At 42.0% G+C, this 25,270-nt stretch overlaps 1 protein-coding gene across 6 annotated transcripts; it reads right to left on the reverse strand.

Annotated features, from left to right (window-relative positions):
* Window positions 1–272: 272 nt before the first annotated feature.
* LOC142032182 (serine/arginine-rich splicing factor 5-like) lies at window positions 273–24,597 on the reverse strand. 6 transcript variants are annotated; one of them, XR_012650773.1, is made up of 9 exons: window positions 24,460–24,597; window positions 21,905–22,043; window positions 18,259–18,329; window positions 17,394–17,480; window positions 14,999–15,071; window positions 10,829–10,902; window positions 9,745–9,855; window positions 7,108–7,239; window positions 273–3,553 (listed from the first exon to the last, which is right to left on the reverse strand). XR_012650773.1 is itself a non-coding variant. In XM_075030469.1 (8 exons), exons 2-8 carry the CDS (start codon window positions 22,028–22,030, stop codon window positions 7,230–7,232), a joined length of 552 nt encoding a protein of 183 aa, XP_074886570.1. In that variant the 5' UTR covers window positions 22,031–22,043; window positions 24,460–24,597; the 3' UTR covers window positions 273–7,229. The 6 variants fall into 6 exon arrangements, 4 of the variants coding, with proteins under 4 accessions (XP_074886570.1, XP_074886568.1, XP_074886569.1 ...); XR_012650772.1 differs by having other exon boundaries at window positions 273–3,634; XM_075030469.1 differs by having other exon boundaries at window positions 273–7,239.
* Between the last annotated feature and the right edge of the window lie 673 nt (window positions 24,598–25,270).

A 25,270-nucleotide genomic window follows, 5' to 3' on the forward strand; every position in this document is an offset into this window, starting at 1 on the left:
TTCCAAGGGCTCGAGGCAGTGCCAGCGTCAGAGGGATGGGACGCAGAGCATCTGCACACACGGCCGTGGCTCCCAGCGGGTCCTTTGAGAGAGCTGCCCATGGCTCAGATTCTCGGTCGATTTTTGAGCCTCCCCCCCTCCGCCCCCGCTGCCTCACCTCGTCCTTCCGCTCCCCTGGCAGGTGAGCGTGGCGGAAACCACACGAGGGGAGGAAGGCAGTTTCCAGTGCTCTAGTCAGGGGTATTGTTATGGTTTTGTGTGTGTGTGTGGTGTTGGTTGTTTTTTTTGTTGTTTTTTTTTTTTTCCACAAAGGCAATGGTTTGGGTCACATGGGCTATTTTAAGACGGATTTTGCAAGTTTCCTCTAGAAAGGGTATTTCCTTGAGGCAGTGTTACAGCACCATCTGGTGGGGTCCCAGCCAACCTCCGGAGGGAAAGGGGCTGCTCTGCCGCAAATGGCGCTAACGGGGGGCTGCCCCCAGCTGCAGGGGAGGGGGCCGGGGCCCTGCCTGCCTCCTGCCAGCACCGGCCCTTGGCAGGAGCTCTCGGAGGGCTGAACGCTCTTTGAAAGCATAGCCTGCCGCCCTGCTGCGAAGCATTCCGGGCCTCGTTCGCTGCACACGAGTAAGGTGTGCTAAAGCTGCCCTCTGCGGCTGCGTCGCAGCCCACGCTCTGGTGCCCTGCGATCTAATTGCTTACGTACTGGTCAAACCACGGTTGCATAAACCGCACCGTGATGGCGAAGGAGCGTGCGAGGCGCCCAAGACCCAAGTCCAAGACAGCACTGGCTGCTACGTAACACCACAACTTCTTCATCCTAAGTGCAAGCGTAAACCACTCTCACCCCACGCTTTTTCCACATACAGCTATTACTGTTGTTCAGGTAGTATAGACAAATGTAGGGTAGGAAAGTGCAGTGCAGGTTTGCGAGGTCTTAGCTGGGCTACATAAATTCACCCATCGTTTGTGAGGTGTTCGCTGAGAGATTCAGGGTCTCAAAAGTTGCATACTGAGCATCATCCACTCTCACTGGGAAATAGAGCACAGTATGATCACTTTGGTGTTCAAGGATAAGAGCTACAAGCTACTGGACTAAAAGAAGTTCAGGAGAGTATGTACAATAGGCAGATCTGGATTTTAGACCATCCAACTGCCAGAACTGGGAAAAGGTAAAGCAAATCAAAACAAAAGGAGGGCAGGTGTGGGCAGAAAGCTTGCAGCAAGCATTTTGGCAAACCCACGAGACCAGTCTACATGATCAGCAGTGGTCCTTGCACAGTGCTAGAAATAGGTTGTGACAATTTGAAGGAAAAGAATGAGGAAGCTTTTTAAACACATAAGAAAACTCGGGTTTTTGAGCACATCACTTTTCAGTTAGGCATTCACAGGAACTGGCAGTGATGCAGAGAACATGGCAGTGGCCATGCATGTAAGAAACAGGAGAGCTACTTGCTTATACTTTTTGTTAAACAGCCAGTGTGATCTGAAGCTTTACTGGGAAAAAAGACATAGAAGAACAAAGCCAAGTGCGATCAAAACCAACACTTCAGGCTGAAGCACTAGATGTTGTGTTTAACTCCAGCTCTGGTAAATTCCATCTTTGGCCAGAGGGATGGAAGGGCTAGGCTGTCTAGAGAGCCCAGATACTGACTCCCTGGTGGTCAGTACCAGCAGGATAGATGGCCCATGGCCTAGGCAGGCAATGTCTGCTTTGGAGAGCTCTGGCTGGTAGCTGGAATGCTGGTGGCCTGGACTCCTGACATCCCGAGGCACTTATGAAAATCACAACCAGAAGTCACAGTGGTGAGTGGGGCCTAGATCCACAGTCCCACTCACTGAGTTTGAGGAATAATTCTTTCAGCTGTAGATGTGAAATGCAAAGATTTCATCCAGTTCCCTTTCTTTCCCTGTATATCTTTTCCTTACATCTCATTCCTGTCATTGCAGTACCAGCATATGCTGCACCACTGCCACCCTACCCCCCCAACTAAAATCTGGCCCAAATTTTAACAACCATTTGGGGTACCTCTGGTTTCAGGGCTTTACAGTGGGAGCATTTTCAGATTTTAATAATTTCGGCTATGCCAATGGGCACTCACTTCCTTTAAAAGAGCATCCTGCTACATCTCACCTCCATGAACCACAAAGTAATATCCATGGGCCTCTGATAGGCAAGGAGAAATCAGTTGCCTTAGAATGCCAGAGAGCTGGCTGTTGGATAAAACAAATCCAGCGGGCACGTAGGATCCTGCTGAACCCGATCTCAGGGTCTCCAGTGATGTATCACACCTACATACACACATAAAGAGCAATTCTTGGTCTGAACTGAAACATCTACTGTAAGCACATTGATCTGGATCTTTCCAGCTCAGCCTGCCACTGCTAAATGCCCACAGTGCAAGTGTTCTCTAGAGTGGAAAAGGAGAGAACAGGGAAAGAAGACATTCGTCCCTGTTACAGGAAAAAACCATCACACAACACAAAAGTATCATTCATTACCAGTGAAACTCTGTCTTTTATTTTAAGCCCTTTGTTAATCTTGAAGAGCAGGTTTTACCGTACACTCTTCTCCACTCCCTCATCACTCCCTCATGGTCCTCAGCCCAGCAAATCAATAGTAGTGATTGTCCTTTGAACATCTTGAGATTACCCAGACATACAGAGTTGCCATTAGTTAGTATTTCACTACAGCATATAATTTGGCCTTGTTTCTCACCCAGGCCCCCAGCCTGTTAACCCTTGCACTTTCCTCTTGGTGCTGACTCTATCCAAGACCTGAATGGCTCCCTTATGTGGAATCAGTGAGTGTTTCTGCTGTATCCCCTCCTTTAAACTGACAGGCATAGAGCAGTCTGCTTGTGCTGCTCCCTCAGCTATAGCCCACTGCCAGGCATAACTGTTAGCTAATCAGCGTTATTGTCCTAGTAAATCACCCCCAGGGTGAAAGGCTAACAACTCTCTTGCAGGTTTGCAAAGAGAGGGGGTGGAGGGGTAACTGATTGCAGGGCTGGTAAAATGGGAAACGTGCCCTCAGGTACTGTACACACAGAGCATTTAGTCTTCCAGCAAACAATGGCAAAGTAAGGGGAATGAAGGAAACAGACTGGAAATTACACGCTTCCAAAACCCTTGTAAGAAAACTAAAGCCACTTAGGAACTGTACAGCACTAAGATCAGGGTGCAGCAGGAGGAGCAGGCAGAGCAGTGAACTTCCCACCTCAGAACTCATCATCCTTGACTCTCTGCTGGAGCAGTAGCAGAGCACTGCAGGTACAGATCCTGGGGCATTTCTTCCTACTCAGAAGCACGCTGCTCCTTCAACTCATTTTTTAAAGAGAAACTTTTCCTCTCCTGAGAGGAACCAAAATCCTTCTCAGCCTGTTTCATGGCTCCACAAGCAGCAGCAGCAAGTACAGCTGCTGGATGGCACGAGTCAGAGCCGAACCTGTTCAGTGAGGAATCCTGGCCTTTGCTGCAGGCATGTTCCTCCTCCGGATCTCCTTGTTTTGCAGCTGCAGGCGAACACCACCACCACTTGCTTTCCTTTTCTCATCTGTAAAGCAGAGATGTTATGTGGCCAAATATAATCAATTTTATCTTCACAAACTGCTGGGATACCCTTGGATGAAGAGCCCTGTGTTAAATTGACAAAAATATAATTAATAATAAAGAAGTGCCATAAACATCACAGAAAATACACTCTTACTTTTGGGGTTAGATGTAGCCAGTTGCCAAAATGCAACTAATTGCAGTGCTCAACTTCCAGCTGTGCCCTGTGCTGCAAGCAGTTGCATGCTGTAGCATTAGGCTTCCCCTGGGAGGAAAATGTCCTGTGATAAGAGAAGCACAAGAAATCCTGGGTAGGAGTGATGGTGTTCTGTTTGGAGAGTGACCACTTGGAGAACCAGAATGGGAGGATAAAGTTAGGAAAAAAAGGAGAATGACCACTTGGAGAACAGAATGGGAGGATAAAGTTAGGATACCTGTGTTTGTGAGGGAGGCAAACAGAAGGATCACAGGGCAGTTATAGCCCATGTCCTAATTCCACTTCCTCCCTCTCAGAGAGGACTGGAAAAAGCAGTATTGCAGGACACCCCAAGTACCCACTTTTTGTGATGTAATTGAATTGACTTCTGGAGGATCACATGAGCATCAGAGCTGGCACAAGACAAGGGGCAGGCACAGGGATGGTAGCTTGTCTTGCCAGCATCAACATGCTAGATCACCCTAGCCATACTGGCCAACCGCACCCCCAAGGTACAAGTGGAACCTTTGAATCTAATATAAATTTAACATTTGTATTGACTTACGTCACCTCCATTTGCTGAGGAGACATTTGTGAAAACTACTCTTCAAAGATCAGGTTAGTAGAATAAGGGTAGGAGTAATGACAGATTTACTTGTAGATGCATCATGACTTCAAAGCTTTGTTCCTTTCAGCTTTGCAGGGCTGGGAGCAGAAGCTTTCTGCCAGTTAGAAGGGATGATTCCCAGCTTTCACAGGACTTTAATACATTAAAGAAGTCTATTTATGGTTATTTTAAAGTGGAACTTACATTCCTGTGCTCTGTAAAGTTGGAACTAAGGCACCTGATAATGGATAAATAATTTGTTCCAATGCTGTCTAAAAATGTTCTATTTCTAAAATAATCTGGTTTGTGAAATGCATTAATAGTTCAGCCAAATTTCAGACTGTAATGTGCTCCCTAAAGAGTCTACCAAGCAAGCCTATGTCTACTAATCAAGATGCCTACCTGACTTGTAGATACTGTCTTCTCACAAGAACACAGGTATGACTTCAGTTTTCTTTAGACTTTTTGCTCTTCAGCAGAACACCAAATATTTTTAAGCAAAACAAACAAGCACACATGTTCCCCAATTTGTTTAACTCAAGACCACGTGCTAGAGGAAACCTCTAAATTTGAACTGTTGTCACAAGTATAAAGGTTTTATTCCCTTCTGTGGTCTATCTACACCAGTCTTTGACACTGAAACTCCCACCTGTCAAAACTCAAACTCCCCCTTGTCCTTTTTTTCCCTTTATGGCTTCTATCTACTTCAGTCCCTCTTCTTCCCTCTCAAGACTTTTCTACGGTTGCAGACCACCAAGCAACTATTTTATTCAGGCTGCTGAACTGCCCTTTTAACCTCTCTGCACCAACTCATACGCCCTAAAACTACAAATTCCAGATTGGGTTTGCTCCAAGTTGAGGTCTGACACAACCAACTTGCAAGTGGCACAAGGAGTTATCCTTCATCAAAGCAATTAAGTGCACACAGTTGTAGCTCATTTTAAATGTCAGGTAAGGTCAAAACTTTAAACCCCAACGAAAAATGTAGTTTTCATTTCCAACTCTAGCGTGTGCCCAACAGGGCTGTGCTGCTCTGAAACCTGCTCAAAACTGTTAGGACTTCCTGATACAATAGTCTTGAGGTTTGGTTTGCCTTTTTTTTTTTTTTCCCTAAAGACAAAAAAGTCCAGTCTGCTATTCATAGTCTGTCCTTTTTAAGAAAAAAAAAGATGTGGTGACACAGCAGGAAATGGTGTGTGTGGGCTAGAAATCAGACCACCTTTCTGCCTTCTCCCTCGCACACCTCTTAAGGGCTTAAGCTTTTTTGACACAGAAAAAGCCATAGAAAAAAAGTCACATGCACAATAAATAAAAATTTAGGCTTCAAAATCCATTTTTTCTTCAGGCACCAAAATTAATATAACAAAACAAACAACTAAGAGCTGAGTAACCAGGGACTCAACCTCTCCTTTAAGAAAACTGTTCTTAGCTGTTAAAGATTCCTATCCTTGCTCTTCAAATAAACAGAGAAAGCTGCCAAGTTCACGTCTACCATAAACAAATCTTTGCCCAGAGAAAGATCAGATTTAATATTTAGTATTTCAAAAGCTCACCTTTTCCTCACCTAAACACCTTTGTGTATCTTAGGGAACAAAGAGCCACTGATTGCCACCTTGAAAAACATCTAAAAAAATTAGCGAGAGGTCTTTTTCCATCGTGTCACACTGCATTGGTAACACCACCCTACAATCTGCAGTCCTTAGTTAACTGTTGCTACATCTAGAAACCAGTACTACAGTTAACTTGGATGCAACAGTGCTGGCAAAGATGTTTAAACTGCTACTACGCCAGCACAGAAAAGAAATACTGTCATAGGTGTTCATACTAAACCGCTATCAGTTCAATCATACAATTTTAAAATAAGTTAAAAAAAATGTACTTCTAACCAATATTAATAGCAATACAAATCTATGGGTAGACCGGGCTCTAGGTTCAGAAATAAGCTGTATGTATTTATGATTGCAATCACAACAACAATTATAAACTTGCTTATAACCTCAGGGTGGTTGGGGGGAAGGGGAGGCTGGCTTTTGGTCTATATTCATCTTACTGTTGCCACTGCTGACTGAAAATTATGGAAGGGAAATGACGTACAATAAAGAATCAATAAAATTCACAAGATCTATGTTAGCTCTATATTTAAACAATTTGCAAGGTAAGCATGCCGTGGTCAGAAGCATTCAAGGTCTCTGATATTGCACTTGCCAATCTCAAAGGTACTAGGCTAGGCAGTGGACATTTCGGGAAGGTTTTCTGGTAGCCTCACAAATTTAGCAAAGCAAGCAACACTGACATTTAACACAGCTGAGTATACCCCAGCTTTTCCAACAGAGTCATATCCAGTAAGATTCCTCTGCAAAGTGATTTCTATTTGTTCCTTGTGTTCTTTTTGAACTGCTAGCATATTCAGATCACATCAAGCCAAACATGCAAAGAAAATTATTAGCAGTAACTTGCTCTAGAAAGGGTGTCAGCCTTGAAGCCTCAGATGCACAGAAGTCGTGTGGGCAATGTAAGAATCTCTGGAACCGTATTTCAAAAGCGACAAATGATTTTACCTATAGGAAGATTCCAACACCTATGGCCATTTAGTTGTCAGTTCTTTTGTTGAACTGGTGGACAAGAAGGTATCACACAAATCTGTCTGCAAGGACTGCAGAAAGACTACTATTTGCCATCCATTCAAACAGCCACTGATGGCCATGACAGTAAAATCCTATCCTGTCCTCCCATTAGTCAGCATCTGGTTACTTACATGTCGTAACTGGTTTCTAGTTTACATTTTACTTGCTTCCATATGGGTACACCTTCAAATAAATTTCCTTGTGATCATGTTTGCAAGACTGCAAGAAGTGGCCAACAGCAACAGCAACATTACTAAACAAAACTGCAAAGTAAGCCAGAAAAGGTTTTATTTTATTAGGAATGGTACATTTAAACACATGTAAGACTTTGGGATTAATTTACATATTTTTCCAAAAACGTTTCCCTTCTTGAACAATACAGAAGTTAAAAAAAAAATAAATCTAATTCCAAATTATAAGAACGAACAGTATTTGCAGTGGATATTTCTATCAATCAAAATAACTGTGCATTCGGGAGATTTAAAGAAGTTATCCTCTTTATGCCTTAACATGATTTACTTTTTCTGTCACAACTGACTACACTTTTCCTGGGATTTTTTTGCTGCTGTCATTACTAAAATAACCTTCCTTTCCATCAAGACTATTGCTAGTCATACCCAAAAGTATGATACTGAATAATGTGTGTATGAAAGCTATGTCACTTTTATAAACATCAAAAACATGGACATGCATATTGACATTTCTGTGCAGTTTTATGGAGTCACTTGTCAAATAAGGCCTCTACGTACAATACCACATACTAGTGAATTACTGGAAAATTATTATAATGGATTCCCAATAATCCGGACATCTGGATGGTACGTCTCATTTTAACAGGAAAATCCAGCTTTCATTACTGCTTAACATTGTATTGATTCACTATCCAAATGAGCAATATTCAACTGACCAATGTGTATTCCTGAAAGTCTGTTACAAATTAAGCATATTATCAAGGTCATTTAAAGCTGGAACTTAAACAGCCTGTCAAGCCAAGCAACAGGGTAAAAAAGTGAACTCTAGACTAAATTCAGCTGGTCCATTCATTCTCATACAGAAAAGTAGCCACAGAACCTTAAAGGAATAAAATCTACACTTCCTGTTCTCGGACTCAATACCAAGGACAAAAGCTAATGTAGTATTTTGGAAGTCAAAGGCCTTGGAGGTGGAGGGGAAAGTGGGGGGCAAGAGAGGGAGAAAGCAGCGTATTGTCTCATCCCATTACCTCAGCATTATGTGTACATAATATATCTATGATAGAAATGTTTACTAATAGCAGGGAAAAAAAATAAAAAAGACTTCCCACTCCAGACTTCACTGAAAGGAGAAAGCTGACAGCCCCTCCTCACAGAGATGGCCTATTTGATGACAGGCACTTTGGCAATGTAAGAGGAGGTTACCCTTTCGTCATGTTAACTCTTCCCCTCCCAGTTCTCATGTATAATTTGTCTCAAGTCTTCAAGAAACTTGAATCAAATTAAATGCATTAATACATCTCTAAGAGCAGGTTAACTACGGCTATGAGCAGAGCTCGATCTAGATCGAGATTTTCTTTTAGAAGAGGAGGGAGATGGGGAAGAAGCTAGCAAGCTGGAGCGGTGGCTTTTCTGGGAGTAACTCTTTTTAGGTGTACGACTGCGAGAACGAGACCGGGATCGAGATCGGGACCGGGATCGAGATCGGGACCTGGACCTGGACCTTGATCTTGACCTGGACCTGGACCGGCTGTCTGATCTGGAAGATCCTGTAGACCTGGACCTGCTGCGAGATCTTGAGTAACTCCTTGATCGAGATCTGCTTCTAGAGAAACACAAAAGCTGTAGTCTTACCTCCTACTAAATTTAAAATACTCAATTTAAATTCTCAATGACTTTGTATGCACAGCACATCCATGTGAACATCTGAATGCGCTATGCACAGCATTCAGTTATTTCAGAGTGCTGCTAGATTTCTGTTATGCTCCATCACAACAGTATCTTCTTAGGCCAAGGCTAGCAGGAACTGCTAGCCTCGACATTCTCTGCTAGCTTGGCAAAATATGAACTGCCTAATAAAAGACACTTTCCTCCCAGCAGAGGTGGGAGGAGACCAACAAGTTTTTAGCCATTTATCAAGAAAAGCACAGAAATGAAAATTCATACCCATCGTATTTATTCTTTCTAGAAATGCCCATGTTCATTAGTTTGGGGTTTCTTTCAAGATGCTATAAAAAAAATCTCTAAAGGCATGGAACACCAGCACACTTTAAGGCCTGAGAGTTTGACACCTTCTCTAGTTATGCGTCCCTTTTCTTATGAAAAGAAATGGATTTGTTTTTAAGAAAGACAATGAGAGAGACGCAGCTAATTTTTTTAATGACTGAATGGCAGAACTGCTTTGGCTATAATGGAAGCAAGCTAACTGTTTTTCTTTTATTTTCATGAAAAAGTTGGCTTTCACAACTATCTGAGAGACATTTCACAGGACTGTGAAGCAGCTTTCCATTAAAATAAAAGGCTTGTAATAACAAAATTCATAGTTTTTTTAGAAGTCCTTTCATTTAATACCAAGTTCTATTGTTAAAAAAAAAAGTTCCTTACTCTCACCTGAAAGTGTTCGATTTACCCTGTTTTCAGCAAGTTAGTTCTTATCTAAATCTGTTTACACTGCTAGAAAGTGGTTCTGTGCAGTGATATTTAGCTTGGGGCCAAAGAATTAGATAATAAAACTTTGGCATCAATACTACCCAAATCCATGCTCTCAGCAGAATTTTATCAGGTCAGGTGACATACCTATGCCTTCTGTGATCTTCAGTCAGTTTAATTCTGCGTCCATTAAGCTCAGTGCCATCCAATTTTTCCAGTGCGCTCTTCATATCACTGTAAGACGCAAATTCCACAACCCTGTATACCATCAGGAAAAAAAACAAAGTTTCAGAGAAACTTAAAAGCAAGGAGAACAAGTTTGGGCCTTTTCCTATCTGTTGAGTCACAGCTTGATGTTTTATCTTCTGGAAGCTAATTTTTAACTTGGTTAACAGGAAAATATGACACTAACAGTCACAGCCATCCATACCTTCCACATCTTCTTAAACATTACCAGAACTCTCATCTGCAACAAGACGGAGAAAATCCAGGAAGCTACACAAACCTGTACCAGCTGAGAAAGTACCTTTCAGTCCTCCACTACATTGCATTCCTAAAGCTGTCCAAGAAAGAAAATAAACTTGCAGACTCTCCTGTCCCATTTAGATTTTTAACAGTGAATAGAAAAATCTCCTTTGTTTTTTAATTTGTTTTCTCCTCAAAAAAGTCTAAGTTACATTTGCTTGCAGTGGCCCTAGAGCACTGGTTTGCCAGCACAGACACTATAATCATACTTTTTCCTCTCTCCTGCTTTGTTATGCATGACCTTTGTAGTCTGCAGAATTAAGAATGGAGAGCAGGCAATGAGGTATTCCTTACGGAGATTGGTTAGGTTCATTTCCCATGACTTTGTTGAACCAGTGCAAAGCAGCCACAGACAGGAGGTATTCTAGCCTCAGGAGTCAGATCATAAATGATTATACATAAATAACTCTAAGTTAAAGACAGCAGAACTCAACTGTTGAAAGGTATTTCCCTCCCCTTTCTGCTTTGACACATTGTTTTCATGGCAGAGAGTACAGACTGAGTTCAATACCACTTCTGAACTCCTACTTACTGACTGTTTGTGTTTTGGTTTTTGGTGGTTTGTTGGTGGGTTTTTTTGAATTGGAGAAATTTCAGCATCTAAGCCACATCATAGATTTATGCTTCATTTCTTCTATATTACAAGGATAATCTTGCCTTTAACAGTTTCAGTTATTGTACAGATTTAGACACAAAATGAACTCACCCTTCATTCCTGTTGTTTCTGTGTGCATCCACATAAGTGACCTCCCCTGCCTTTCTCATGACATCTTTCAAGTCCTGCAGCAAAAGTTAACATTTTAGCCTTAAACAGGACAGAAATGAGTCAGCTACCAGTAATACTCCCCTAAAACTTTCTCTGCTAAAACTGCTTAATGCTTTTATACTTTTATACATATAGAAATACATATAATTCAGAAAAAAGTTTCTGAAACAGCTTGTGTAATAGCAGCTGCATATAGAAAGGATCCCTCATTTTTACAACTATAGTGAATAAAATACTGCTTTTAAAATAATCCTGTATCCCAAACCAGCTGTTAAGAAAACACAATGCAATACTTAAAATACCAATGTATGCACTAAAATCAGAACTATAACAGATGAAAAGCAACATAGTATTAAATGCAGATTTTCATGACTAGCAGCCCACTTAAATGACAATCCAATATATGTAGACAAATTCATTCTATATGCTCACCTCCCCAAACTTCACAGCAAAATTAAAAGCAAAAAGGTGCAATTACTATATAATTAATAATTTTACAACGGGAAAAGTTTTCTTATATTTCACTTGAATATCTGTCACACTGCAGTGCCACGTCAATAGACACCCTTGTATTTAACTTAATAGAGGCTAAACACGCAGACACTGTAAAATTACTTGCTCAGCAATAGGATAAAGTACAAACAAATAATGTAAAAGGTCACTAAAAAGCTAAACATTTGTATAAGTTAAAGCAGTACTTTTACCAAACAGTATCTGGTATTTTATAATCCCAGACTACTTACCGCAACATGCCACAAGTGGCAGATGATATAAGAAGGTACCTTAAGCAAAGAGTTGCTTGTCCAATACCTAGCTGGCCAAGAGGAACTCTCTTACATGAGAAAGGCAGAGTGATGGCTCATAGCAATATGCTTCACGGAGGTACCAGGGGCCCTGAAAGCACTGGACATAGTCTCCAGTCTCCAGAAGTGGCTAAAGAACCCGAGGATGATCTGTGCTAGCCAATCGAGATCAAACCCAGGCAAACCAAGATCTAGATCGCCAAAAAACAGGAGTGTCATAGGAACCAAAAGGAAAATTCAGAACAGGCCAAACCCTAGAATTTCAGCCACTAGAAAACCCCCAAATCTTTGGTTCTTTTTCCTCCACACAAGAAAAATGAGGGTTAACCAAATCAAGATTGTTAGAAGAGGTTCAAAATGCACTTGGTTAGAAATATGCTTAAGGAAGAAAAGACTACAAAACAAAAAGCCAAGAAAAACTTTAGAATATTTGCCACAGAATATAAGAAGGCTTAGTTTTATCTAATATTTTAATTAAAATTCAATCATTTTAAAAACTGGCATACACAAACTAGTAGACATTTTCCTTGCTTCACATGTGCTTAACACAAAGAAACCTTAACAGCAAATGAAAAATGGACCCTACAGCACCATTAAAAGTAACATTTCAACCTCAGTATGTTTATCTCAATCTAGAGATGCCCTGGTTTTGGCTGGGATAGAGTTAATTTTCTTCCTAGTAGCTGGTATAGTGTTGTGTTTTGGATTTAGTATGAGAATAATGTTGATAACACACTGATGTTTTCAGTTGTTGCTAAGTAGTGTTTAGACTAAGTCAGGGATTTTTCAGCTTCTCATGCCCAGCCAGCAAGAAGGCTGGAGGGGCCCAAGAAGCTGGGAGGTGACATAGCCAGAGCAGCTGACCCAAACTGGCCAAAGGGGTATTCCATACCATGGGATGCCATGTCCAGAAGAACAAAATTTTGGCTCTGCTCAAGTCAATGAGAGCTTAACCAGACCAGGACTGGTAAGTCAAAAGGAAGTTAGAAAATGTTAATCTACATAATTATTTTTTTAATTCAATAAATAACTTTAGGCTTTAAAATTGAGCCCCCCCCCCACTTGCCACACTAGATGCTGAATCCTAAGGATCATCATCATGAAATATCATTTGTAATAGTAATGTCAACATGATTAAGGTGCCAATGTTATTGATCAAAAGAGAGTAAGTGTGCATGTGTTATAAAGCTCAACAGAGTATTTGCTATTATTAGGGGAATGTTCTAAAGTTATCTGGTTTTACTTAACCAGTGGCACAGTTGGATTTTATCCTAAGTTTACTGTTCTGGTTCACCTTAAACAGCACAAGAATACCCTGTTGTCCTTAGCAGCAAAGGAAAATAAGGTGTAGGACAACCATAAACAGGAAAAACACATATTAAAAATTACATCTTCATGTAACACAGATCTACTTTTCCCAACTGCTTGAAAATTCACAGACACTGAAGAACTAATGAGGGTGGTTGGAAAGCTCTGAACATGCAGAAATACGTTTGCTAAAATAAGGAGAATTCTGATAGTTTGTCTACTACTTAGATATGAGATTATCTACTAACGATATAGTCAAAAATTTGAGGAAACTGATCTGAATATAAATTTTATTTGTGATTTGGTTGGTTTGGGTTTTTTTAAACATCCCAGCACAATAACTTTTAAAGGAGACAGAAGTTCTCAAAGCACGGGGATCTGCACGCACCAAAGATGAAATTATGTGCCTTAAGTTTTAAAGCAAGGTTCCATATTGATTGTGCTTGCTAGAAGCTCAGGAGTTAGGAAGAATAATGCCACTACTGTTAATGTATTAGCTCTTTTAATCTGTTGTGTAAGTAGCATAGTTAAAAGTTAAAACGCTAGTCAGTATCAAAGCAGTACGGCTCCAAAACAAAATGAGGCTTGCATATGGATGTTAGCTTCAAATGATTTCTATTTAGGCAGGTATCAAGAAGTAAAGTCTCTTATGCTAACTTATGATATATTTAAGAGAGTCATTAAACATTTAATTAGAATCCTAAAGATTCATTTGTATGAGATCTGAATTGGGTGGGCTTCAGTCTAAAATGGTAAGTACACACAAAGCCATTATAAATATTCACAAGTAAAATAAAGTTACAGAAACATTAAATTTTTTTTCAAGTTAACACTAAACAGCATTATAGGATTTATTCTCCTTAATGCTCCATTCTAGCTTACTTCTCTGGTCCCTACTGTCATTTCCAAGCGTTGTGTTCTATAACAAGCTCTTCATATACATAACTGCATAGCATACCCAGAAGATACTCAGATGAAATCCACTTGCTCATCACATCAACTCAGAAGTTGTTTTTTTAGTTATTCAATAATTAACACAACTGTACAATTATGAACCTTTTGAACCTGTCATGCAGAAGATAAACAAACCTAGTTCAACTGTTTATCTGCATGGACTGTACCCAAGCTCTTATGAAACACATCAGCGGAGCTCCAGGCAAGCCAAACAGCCTCCTCATGCGGATTTAGCTGCAAGACCAAGGCTTTGAACATTCAACATGTTCTACTGCATCTTTCAGTACACTAATTAAAGTCTCTTTATTCAAAGAATATAAAGGTTAATGAACAAGACTGAACTCCACTGTTCACTCACCTTTTCTAAATAGCATCTGTTGCTATGCCCTTAAAAAGTAAACTTTTATAGACTGTATACTACACAGAACACAACTAAAGGAATTACTACATGGTTATTCTGTTAAAAGCCAGCTAAAGATTAGCAAAACATAAGCAAGGGGTGCAAAAATAATTAAGAAAGGTGGTAAGAAAGCTTCAAAACACAATTACTCAAAGTTTGAATTTTTTTAAAAGTATCTACAGCAAGCATACTTTACACAGTAGCTTTCTTAAGATTCCCTTTATTAATGACATATTACCAGACTTCTCATCATGCATCATGTCACAAAAATATTTTGCAAAACATAAGAAAAGACCATAAATTTCACTCAAAACAAAGGCATGCACTTTTAGATATAACAATACAAAAGGATGACATAGTTTGCATGGATGCTATGCTTCAATAATTTAGAAACGATCTAGAGATTTCAAAAGTTTTATCAGTTCCCAACTACAAAATCTAGTTATAGAACTATTTGCACAGATGTGAAACAGAAGACTTCTGTGTTTGAATGGTAATTTTTAGCAATTACTGAAGCTTTTTTGCCTTTTTTTCTTACTTGGGTTAAATATTTATGATGGCTTTATTAAGAAATTAGCCTGAGAGCAGTCTACTTCCAGGGTAGGAAAATAAGGTGTAAAAAAAGAAGGTAAGATGTTAACTCACCTGCCAGCTGATACGGGATGAAAGGTTTTCAACTATGATCCTGTGTTCAGTACGAACAGGAGGTCCATACCGGCTAGAAGAGTTCAGAGGGGAAAAAAAAAACCAAACAAAAAAGTTTCCAGTGTAAGGAATTTAGAACTTAAGAAATCTGATGTTTTCTATAGTTTGCTGAGAGAGTTAAGTATTTTCCTTGTTGCTGGACTGCAGTTTGATTCTCCCTAGTCAAGGATATACTTAAGAGTCCACTACAAGAAAAGAGATGTTACAAGGGGATTAAAAAGGATTTTGATGAAGAACTTTATACCAAGGCAGTCAATATAGCTGCCATTTTTTCTAAATACACTGAAATAAGTGCCTAGTAGAATGAAAATAATGTAAAGAGAATTATTTTAATTTTGTTATTTGACAGGCTTGGCTCACACATACAGTTTTGGAGGTTATTCATGTAAAGGGCAACTTCTAAAGATTTTTTTTTCGTTGGTAGGATAAATTCTGTTTCATGTCAGGGAGACAGAAGGCACAATTCAAAGGCATCTTAGTTTATGCTTCTAAATTCCGAATCACTTGTTAATATTCATAAATGCCTCCATGACCTATATTAGATATTTTTGTGGGTAGAAATATTCTTATTTTAGTAAAATGAGAGCTAGATAACTGGTTGCCCTGAAATAACAGTGGCAGTTTACAGTTCCTGAATGAAAGCCAATGCTGTTCACTTAACCAAAAATTAAAGACCCTCTCAAAAATGAAAATGTGGCATGAAAATGTTCATACAGAAAAGAGTAAGACATCTGGAAAGAAAACTGTCCTTGCAGGTCATTTCTGTTCCCAATCCTAGTCATTCTGAATCCAAAGGGATCTGAGAACTATGGAAAAAGATACGCCAGCCTTTTGATGAGTAATGCAGGATTCTAACAATGGCACTACTTTGTATTACTACAAAAAGATTCAAGAATCAAGAACACTGACCTTAGAGAAAATTATTCTCATCTTCTCCTCCCATAGAAACATAATCCTAAATTGTGCGTATTGATTTGTACACTGAAGCATAGGCAATTTCATTTCAGTGCATACCTCAAAGTGTCCCAATTTTTTTCAGAACATCCAGATCTTCCAGGCATTTAAACAGAGGTCCCAGAGTCCCAAAACTGGCAGGCTGAGTCTCATTTTTCCATTATTGCAAACCGCAGTCTCTTCCTGTCTGGCATCGGCAGTCTGACGTCATGAACATGACTACAACGTCAGATGCCCACGACCTTCAATCACACTTCCTACTTTAAAAGTCCACTTTTAGCCTGGACCTCGGACCAATTATACCGCATCAAGGTTACTGCCACTAAAGAAAAAATAATCTAATTAGCATACTTGCATATGCAAATTAGATGTTCCAGACACTGGTTTGTAATTGGCAGCAATTCTGACTTTGAAACAAATGCAGAGGTTTATGTCAGTTAAGTCTTCTTCTTTCTTCCAAACTCTACTCTGCATAGGCCACAGCTATAAATGTTTCTACAGAGTAAATTATTCCATACATACTTACTTCACACAGGTAGATATAAAAGTACAAAGATGTAATGTGTAGTTGTTTGGTGGAATATATGCAAATCTGCAGAACTTTCACAAGCTCCACTGCAAGTTGGCGTAAGGTTCACCACTGGCTCAAATCACTAAAAGTGAACAACTTCACAAATACTGTATGTATACTACAGGTATTCTAGATATGAGCTACATCCCATTTTTCAGATTCCACTATCAGACAGAGGCTCTCCTTCAGCAAGGCACCTGCTTGGTCAGCAAACTTAGTCAATTGGTATTTAAACACTTCTCACATGCTAGTATGTTGTGTCCTAACATTGTTTCTCAAATATAGTTCCTTTTGTATGCTGTGCTGAAGTAAGCATTTTGATAACCATACAACTGGAAATGTGAAAGCTTGGTTAGATGGTAAATACCTTGAACTATTATTCTACAATAATTCTACTTAGCCTGTAAGCTCAGCTTAATGACAAAAGCCTCAGTAGAGAAGCTCTGGCATTTTTCTTGATTTAGTCTTTAAAAACAGCCAATCCAACTGCAGCATTACTCCTTCACATCATTTACACAACAGTAGGAAGCAAGACCAACGTAGTGCCTACAACATGGAGAGGGAGCATTTCATAACAGGTTTGTGAACCTCTGCGAGCCAGTTAAACTGCTTTAAAATCCACATTCTCCTCAGGCAGAGGAGGTAAATAATAGTAATGGACCTCCAAGGTTTGAGAACATAAAAGTTCTTTCGTGAAGCTATACAAGGAAACAGAGCTGGATCTCTAAATCCAACCACAAGAAGAAAACAGCATTTCCATACAGTTCTTCAGTTACTGTGTTTGTAGGCAACAGAGTCCAGACCACCTACCTAGATCCACTCTGCGACTGGTAATAACTGAACCGTTGTGGGAATCTGCCCCTTCCTCTTCGGGCTCGAGCATGCTCAATTGTAACCCTTACAATAGGAACAAAACAAAACAAACAAACAAAAAATAAAACACAAACTTCAAGTATTTGACAGTGACTTAAATCTTTTGCAACTGGAAGCACATGTGCACTAACAAGAATTATCTTGCCCTTGCAAGCAATGATTTATAACACAGTTGCTGGCATTTCTTAAAGAGCCAGAACAGTGGTATTCTCTTGTCTCATTCATCTCCCTCAGACTTTCATGAAAATTGTCATGGGTCTGTAATTCAGATTGAAACAATTAAATTTGCTCAGCCAGAACCCAAGAGTAATCACAGAGGGAAAAGAGTACCAAAATAAGTAACAACAACCTAATGACATAAACCCAGCTTCCACAGTCAAAACAAAAATCACTGTAATGTACAATAACTGTAGTCCACATTGTTGCAAACTGAAGGGCAAAACTCCAAATGATGAGAGGCTATCACCAACTTAATTTCTGAAGTCAACAGACAGATAAATAACAAACAAGTTAAATTCATTTTTACTAATATTTCTAGTGAGAAGACCTTGAGTTAGCTTTTAAGGAGAAGTGGAGAAAACAGTCAGCCCTGCTCCAAACCACCCCTCCTCCAGCCCCAAACTAATTTTGCCTTATGTAAGTCTGTAGCCAGGATCCCAATGAGTCTCTTTATCTAAAGTTATAGAAGGTGTATCCCATCACAGAGCCACAAGAAACGGGTGTCAGAGCACAAGCTAATGCACCGTATTTGAACGCAAAGCACTTTTGCTGCTCTTAAGGGAAATTATGGTATCACGCTTACCTTTCATCACACAACTCTTTACCATTTAGTTCATAAATTGCATCATCAGCATCCCTGTGGTCTTCAAATTCCTAGAAAGAAAATAGGAATAAAAAAGTATTTTCCCTCATAGCACACTCAAATGCTAGAAAACACATTTTCTTCATAAATTTTACATTTCTGCAACAAGTATCAGCCAGAACTTTGATCAGGGAAGCTGATTCCTAGTACATTTATGACTGAAAAGCCAAGATATTCCCATTCATGATCATTTCTTCTCCCTCCACCCTGCAAACTCCTTTTGCCTTCCTCAGTTGTTTCAGTATAGCTATTTACAGGACCTATATAAAATAAATTAATTAAATGACCTGGTTTATTACAGAAATGTCTAAACTGCTTTTTGGGAGAGAAGTGGTGGGATTACTTCAAGGCATACAGTTTAAAACACAGCCCTACATACAGGGAAATCCTATATAACAGCATGAGCTGATCAACTGCAAACAAAAGCAGGAGAGCTGTGCACTCCCAAAACCCTCTTAAGAGTTCTGGGGCTGATTCAACTCTTACTGAATTGGCAAAGAAAGAGTAAACCAGAAAAAAAGCCCTTCTCTTTTTTTTTCTGAGTGAATTCGGGTCACTAGTCTGGCAAAAAGGTACCTGTGTAAGAAGAGTAAGAAACATAAGCCCCTCTTCAGCAGTGGCCACCTGTGGGTCTGGATCAGCTATAATATGCAATTCCATATACTGCTGCAACGGAATCTGTTGCTTCACTTTTGGCAGCAATGCTGCTTTAGTCAGCCCGAGTAGCCTCTGCCCACTACCCAGCCCACTGGTTCTTGGCAAAGCTGTTTGTACAGCTCTGCAGGAAACTAGGTCAAGAAACCTATCCAGATGAAAAACAGCACACTGTGTGCAGGAGGTGGGGTGAAAAAGACAGTGTTTTTTTTCAACTAGATCAGCTTCCCAGGTAGGTTCCTTATGTGGCTGAACAACTGCGGTAACACCATGTGAGGCAAAGGGAGAAAGGAAATAAATAAAGCAGTGAGAACAAGCAGCTGGGTAGGGACTGCTTGAACCAACAGTGTGGATGGAGAAAAAAAATTGTGGAACTGCAGCTTGAGAGCAATGAACAACAAAGAAACTTCTCTAGTTGAAGAAAGCGTTTGCATAACTATAAACAGCTTTTCAGAAGCAATACTGGCTTAAGCAACCTTCCCCCTTCTGCACTGAAATCTGTTTCACTACCAACTGAACCGTCACACATCCTTGCATGATGATGCAAAAATTATCTTGAGAAAATTCATTTAGGCCTGGCATTTAAGATTATCAATAGTTAGCAATTACGACTCCCATGATTTCAGCTAGTTCCTAACAAACTGAACATCTGTAAGTCTGTCTAACTTTACATACTAGCTTTATGGTCTGAAGTTTGAAAATGTTCTGCACTAAGTCTACAAAATTTAAGTAAATATAATTAGTTTCAAAGATCAAGCAATGATCTCAGTCAAGCACAATGAAACATACTTTTAACACTACAACAATGTTCAATCAAAATCACTTGTTTTTTTAAGAGATTTTATAAATACAGATTTTAAATAACCAAAACCAAAGATGAACCAACAGCCCATGACAGTGAGGTACTGCAAAAGATAATGCTATTCAATGTATTTATAAATGATCTGGATGACACGACCAAGAGCACCCTCACCAATTTTGTGGCTGACACCAAAGTGGGGGGAGAAATAGATACATCAGAAGGAATAACTACCACACAGAGAGACCTTGATAGGCTGAAAGGTTAGGCCGACAAGAATCACAAGTTTTAATGGAAGATAAATGTGAAGTCCTGCATCTGGGATAGAATAATTCTAAGCAGCAGAACAGGCTGGGGTCTGAGTGGCTGGAGTGTAGCTCTGCTGAAAAGGACGTGGAAATCCTTGTGGAGAGTCAGCTAAGCGTGAGTCAGCAGTGTGGCCTTGCTGTAATGAAAGCAAACTGCGTCCTGGGCTGCATCAGTAAGAGTACAGCCAGCAGACCAAGGGATGTCATTATTCCACCCGACTTGGCAATTGTTAGGCCACACACCTGGAACAATGTGTCCAGTTTTGGTCCCTCCAGCTCAAGAAAGACATTGAAAAATTGGAGTGGGACCAGCAGAGGGCCACCAAAACTGATCAGAAGGTTGGAGAACAAAGAAAGGCTGAGCGAGCTGTGTTTGTTCAGCCTGAAGAAAAGGCAGCTCAAAGGGGATCCAGTCAGAGTCTTCCAAAACCTAAAACACAGTTACAGAGGTGACTCAAGTGCTTTCCTCATGTGGGTGCACAGTGATGGGATGACAGGTAAAGGGGGGAAAGTCTTGTTCAGACGTAAGGAAAAAATTCTTCATCATGAGAACAATTAAATTTTTTAGACGGAGTTATGGGGCAATTATTCAAGCTTATTAGTGAGCTCTGAAAAGAAAATGCTTCTGCCTAGGAACTGCAGAAGAGAGGAAGGAGGGTTGGCTGACTCATGTGCAGGAGTTGAACAGAAGTTGTTCCTGAATGAGTCAACAGCCCTGCCCAAGAAGAGAATAGGAACGCTCAGGGAAAGGTGACTTGAGAAATAGCAGCAATTGGAAAGGATGCACTAAAACTCAGGCTCACATCTAGATCGGCCATTCACCTCCAGACTTTAAGAGGCACGTATTTACCTACTGGCAGTCAACAAGAAGTAGCTCATACTCCAGGGCAATCAGGAACAAGCACGTGTAGGAGTCAAGAAGTAATACTTTAATGAAACTAAAGTAGGGAAAGCCTGTTTTTTTTTTTTCTTTTCCCATAGCTTCACCCAAGGGACTCATCTTGGCAGAATGAATGGCAGGTAAGCCTGCCATAGTGCGAGGGCAGCATCAACCTTTCCAATTTGAACTCAGTGCTGCAGAACAGCTAATTCTCAGTTTTCAGGAGATAATAGTTAGAAACGGGCTGATCCTGAGTCAACTTGGGAACCTGTAAAGCTGTAAAAATTTGGACAACAGTTTAGGAGTGTAGAGCTTTAGAAAGCAGTGGTAGGAAACTAAGATCCAATGAACTGTGCATATCATTTACTAGTCTGACAGACACATACACCCTGTGAACATATATTGATGGTGAATATGCCTAACTTTAGCTGCACAAGATTTAAAAGCTGTGCTGCTTAAATCCAACAGCAAGCACCTATTACACCTGTTGTCTTAGCCAACCACTTTGCTTTTATGTCAGGCCATTATTCAGAGAGATGACCAAGCAGACTAGAAGGAGTGAGAAAGGAACATAAGTGGTTCTGTATAAACCCTTCTCCAGGTCAAGACTTTGCCAAGTTTTGTAATGCCGTAACAGGATATTTATACTGTCTTCAGACATAAGGGATAAAATTTAAATCCGTGGAAGACTATTATCAGACAATGTATTTAATGTTCAGACCATGTATTTAATGCAGCTAGAATATTACCAAGATTTTGAGCAAAACCTGGCCAAAACCAGGTAAAACTGTAATCCCAGCATCTGAAAAGCAGTCTGAAATGTATATTAATATTTTCCATTTCCCATTGGAACTATAATTCTCTTAAGCATCTTCCCTTCCTTGACAACAACCTAGCAAGGCGAGTACCTGCAAGCAAGACAAAGGAAGACGAGGTATTACTTACCACAAATCCAAATCCATTTTTTAGATGGATTTCTCGTATGCGTCCATACCCTTTGAAGAATTTCTCCACATCCCGTTCCCGAGCGCGTGAGCTTAAGTGTCCAACAAAGACACGGCAGCCACTCATCTTAAGGTTGATGCTAAGAAGGAAAACAGCACTGTTTATTAGATTAACAAACTTAAAATAGAGTGATTAAGACCACTTTTGCATCTCAGAAATCTTGGTTAAATAGGATTTGATTTTATTGTCCTCCAGGTATGTATGTTAAAAATCCAATTCGCTATAGCCAGAGAAGTGAGAAAATCTTGTATTGCTGACTTCTAACAGAACCTACGCAGAACCCCCAGTTTTGTCCTTTTTAGTCATATAACCTAAAGACTTCTTGTATCTAAAATAACGTTTTGTTTGCTGTTAGTCTAACAAGGCTTTTGTATCACAGAACACGAAAAAACCCCACTCTATAAGCTCCAAGATTAATTTACTGGGCTAACAGCAGTAAAAAAAAAAAGAACAAAACTGTTATCCTAATCATTGGATAAAACATCCTAATCATTGGATAACAACATAAAACATTCTCAAGCTTTTGCTTTCACCTGAAAGAATTGCTGCAATAAAAGCTGTATTAGCATCCAAAAGATAAATAGTAGTCATCAAATTATTTGTACCAACCATAAAATACTTTAACAGTCTATCAAGTTATGAAGACAAAACATTTTGTTATTATGAGATTTCAACGATGGCAAAAACAAAGGCTATTTCAGATATTTGGATTTTCAAAACTGTCTACTGATCCAGGATACATAATTTGAGATATTTTTATGGAAGCTCCAGTGTTTACCTTGAGTATGTCACTTTTTCAGTTTATGCGATTTAGAAATTAAGTTCTTATAACTGGAAAATATTAATTATTTGGCTCACTCAGTGAGCTGCTTGTCATACAAAAACCAAAGAATCCAAGCCCTAAGGAGAGGAAATACAACGTGATCTTGTATTACAATACTAGGTTGTAAAGCAGACAGAGCAAACAGACAACATATCGGTTAGCTGTGAAAGTAGTTCAAGACAATTTGGGCGCAGTATTTTGAATTAGCATGATTTACCTTCTGTGTTAACACCCATTAGGTTTCTATTGATTAGTTTCTTTACTTGGGCTTAATCTGCCATCAGAGAAGTGCCAGAACTTTGGAAGACCGGGTACTGGACTTCTCACCGGCCGAGAGGTAGAAGCGTGACAGCACTTACTTAGATTAGCCTAAACCGTCCCCCAACCACGATCTGAGGTGATGGCTATTTAACCACTTTCACGCAAAAAGTTTTGTGCTTCCCTTACCATGCTGCCTTTTGTAACCATTCCTTCCTTTGTGCTCACACTTGCACTTTTATGCCCACATGGAAATCCAGCTCAGAGGACTGATTCAGCTTCCTCGCAGAGCAGCTAGTTTTCCGACAGATTGTTTCCCTGATGCACCCTTACTACACAAACACTGGCAAGGCCAGCAGCTGGTATTAAGGGAAAGACAGGCCTTTGCAGAGGCAGGACAGACTTACATAACTATGTGCTCTAAACCACGGCAAGAATGGTCACTCTGGCAACAGCGCTCATTTTGGGAACGACAGATTTGACAGATTAAAACGACTGCGTTCCTGCTGTTCAATGCTTTTAGTTCTTAGTTCCAGAAAAAGAAGGTGGGGAGGAGAGGAATCACGGAAGGAAATGAAGGCGGGTTGGATGGAACCGACTGCCTGAGAAACTGTCACAGACACAACTATGGGGTGGAAACGATCTGCCCATGCATTATTTACTCAAACATCAGGGAGCACAATGGACGCGAGAGTCTGCACCGACACCTGCCACTCGCAGAGCTTCACACGTTGTTCCTAGCACAATGTAACCGCGTTTGCTCACCGGTGGCTCCCAAGACACCACACGCCGTCGGAAGAGCACTCGGCAAGCACGGGCCCGCAGCGAACGACCATCTGCTCGCTCGCTCTTTTGAAAAGTCGCGACGGGACGGGGCTGCGCCAGGCTCGCCGCCTTCCCCCGGCGGGAGGACCCTCTCCTCGGGTTCACCGCCACCGAGGCCGAGGCCCACCCAGCCGGCGATCGCCCCTCGGGCTCTTCGCGGCGGACGCGAAAGCATTACACCCGCTCACCTCCGAACGCCGCCGGCTCCCGGCCATCCCTCGGAGCAGAACAGCCGGGGTCAGCCCTCCTCCCCTCCGCGAAGGCGCGACGAAGCGCGGCGTCCTCCGCCGCCCAGCTGCCGTCGCGCCTCGATTACCCAACGCCCGGCGGCCCCCCGCCGAGCGCCCGGCCCGGCGGCGCCAGCGAGGCCTCCGCCAGCGGCTTCCTTCCCCTCCGCCCGCGGCTTCCTTCCCCTCCGCCCGGCGCCGCCGCAAGAAAGGCCGGGCCCGGCCCGCTCCGGTCCGCTCCGCTCCGCTCCGCCCCGCCCCGCAGCGGGGCCCGGCCGCCAGATCCCCGCTCGCAACCCAACGCCCGACCCTCCCCCGGCCCTCCCGCCACCGAGCGAGCCGAGGAGGCGGCAGCCACTCACCGTCGCCGAGCGCTGAGTCCCGCGGGCCGTGAGGAAGCCGCTCTCGCCGGCCGCGGCGGCAATGGCTGCCTTGTTCCTACGAGGGACCGACACCGCCGCGCGCCCCCAACGGATGCTGCGCAACCGCCAACGCCCGACTCCAACTCCCAGCGTGCCCCGCGGCGGCCCGGCCGCGCCCCGCGCCGGCGGCGGCCGCCTGGCACCCTGGGAGCTGTAGGCGCTCGTTGGGACGGGCGCCGCGGGGGAGTTTGGCGGGGGCGGGCCGCGGCCCTGTCAGGGCGGGCTGCGGCCCTGTCAGGGCGAGCCGCGGCCCTGTCAGGGCGGGCCGCCTAGGCCGGCGCCGTTGCGTCCGGGAGAGGCCGAGCGGGGGGGCTCCCGCCACGAACAGGCCCGGGCTGCGGGGCAGGAAGGCGCTGGGAGCCCGCCCTCGCCCTTGGAGCTCCCCGAAATAAATCGCGCTCCATTCCCGAGGGAGCGGTGCGGGGCCTGCGCGACCCTGCCAACCTGCTGCCGTCCCCCGGGGCCGTTCTGCTTCAGGCTTTTGACCCGAGACGTGGCAAAAAAAGAACGAAAGATGGGCAGTCCGCAGCGGAGGGGCCGAGGCACGCGTGCAGAGAGTTCACCTTCAACGCGTAACGGCTCGGCAGCTACACGAAAGTTGGCTGCGGCCAGCCCCTAACTACCACCTTCTTCTCCCCCTCAGCACGCAGAATTACGCTGCTTTGGATAAAACCCCGGTACTGTTACTGTCGCTGACACCAGGGGGAAGCCTTGGGTGGGGAAAAGCGGCTGGTGAAGATGACAGGCTTGT

This window comes from Buteo buteo, chromosome 6, assembly GCF_964188355.1.
Source record: "Buteo buteo chromosome 6, bButBut1.hap1.1, whole genome shotgun sequence".
In the NCBI taxonomy this organism is placed as follows: domain Eukaryota; kingdom Metazoa; phylum Chordata; class Aves; order Accipitriformes; family Accipitridae; genus Buteo; species Buteo buteo.

What these genes read in the sequence shown, in the direction of transcription:
- LOC142032182 (XM_075030467.1), bottom strand. Translation starts at nt 22,030, where the DNA reads ATGAGTGGCTGCCGTGTCTTTGTTGGACACTTAAGCTCACGCGCTCGG. An exon ending in AAAGAGTTGTGTGATGAAAG is followed by an intron (nt 17,481 to 18,258) that starts GTAAGCGTGATA and finishes TCCTATTGTAAG; the next exon opens with GGTTACAATTGAGCATGCTC. An exon ending in CATCCCGTATCAGCTGGCAG is followed by an intron (nt 10,903 to 14,998) that starts GTGAGTTAACAT and finishes CTTTTGCTGCAG; the next exon opens with GACTTGAAAGATGTCATGAG.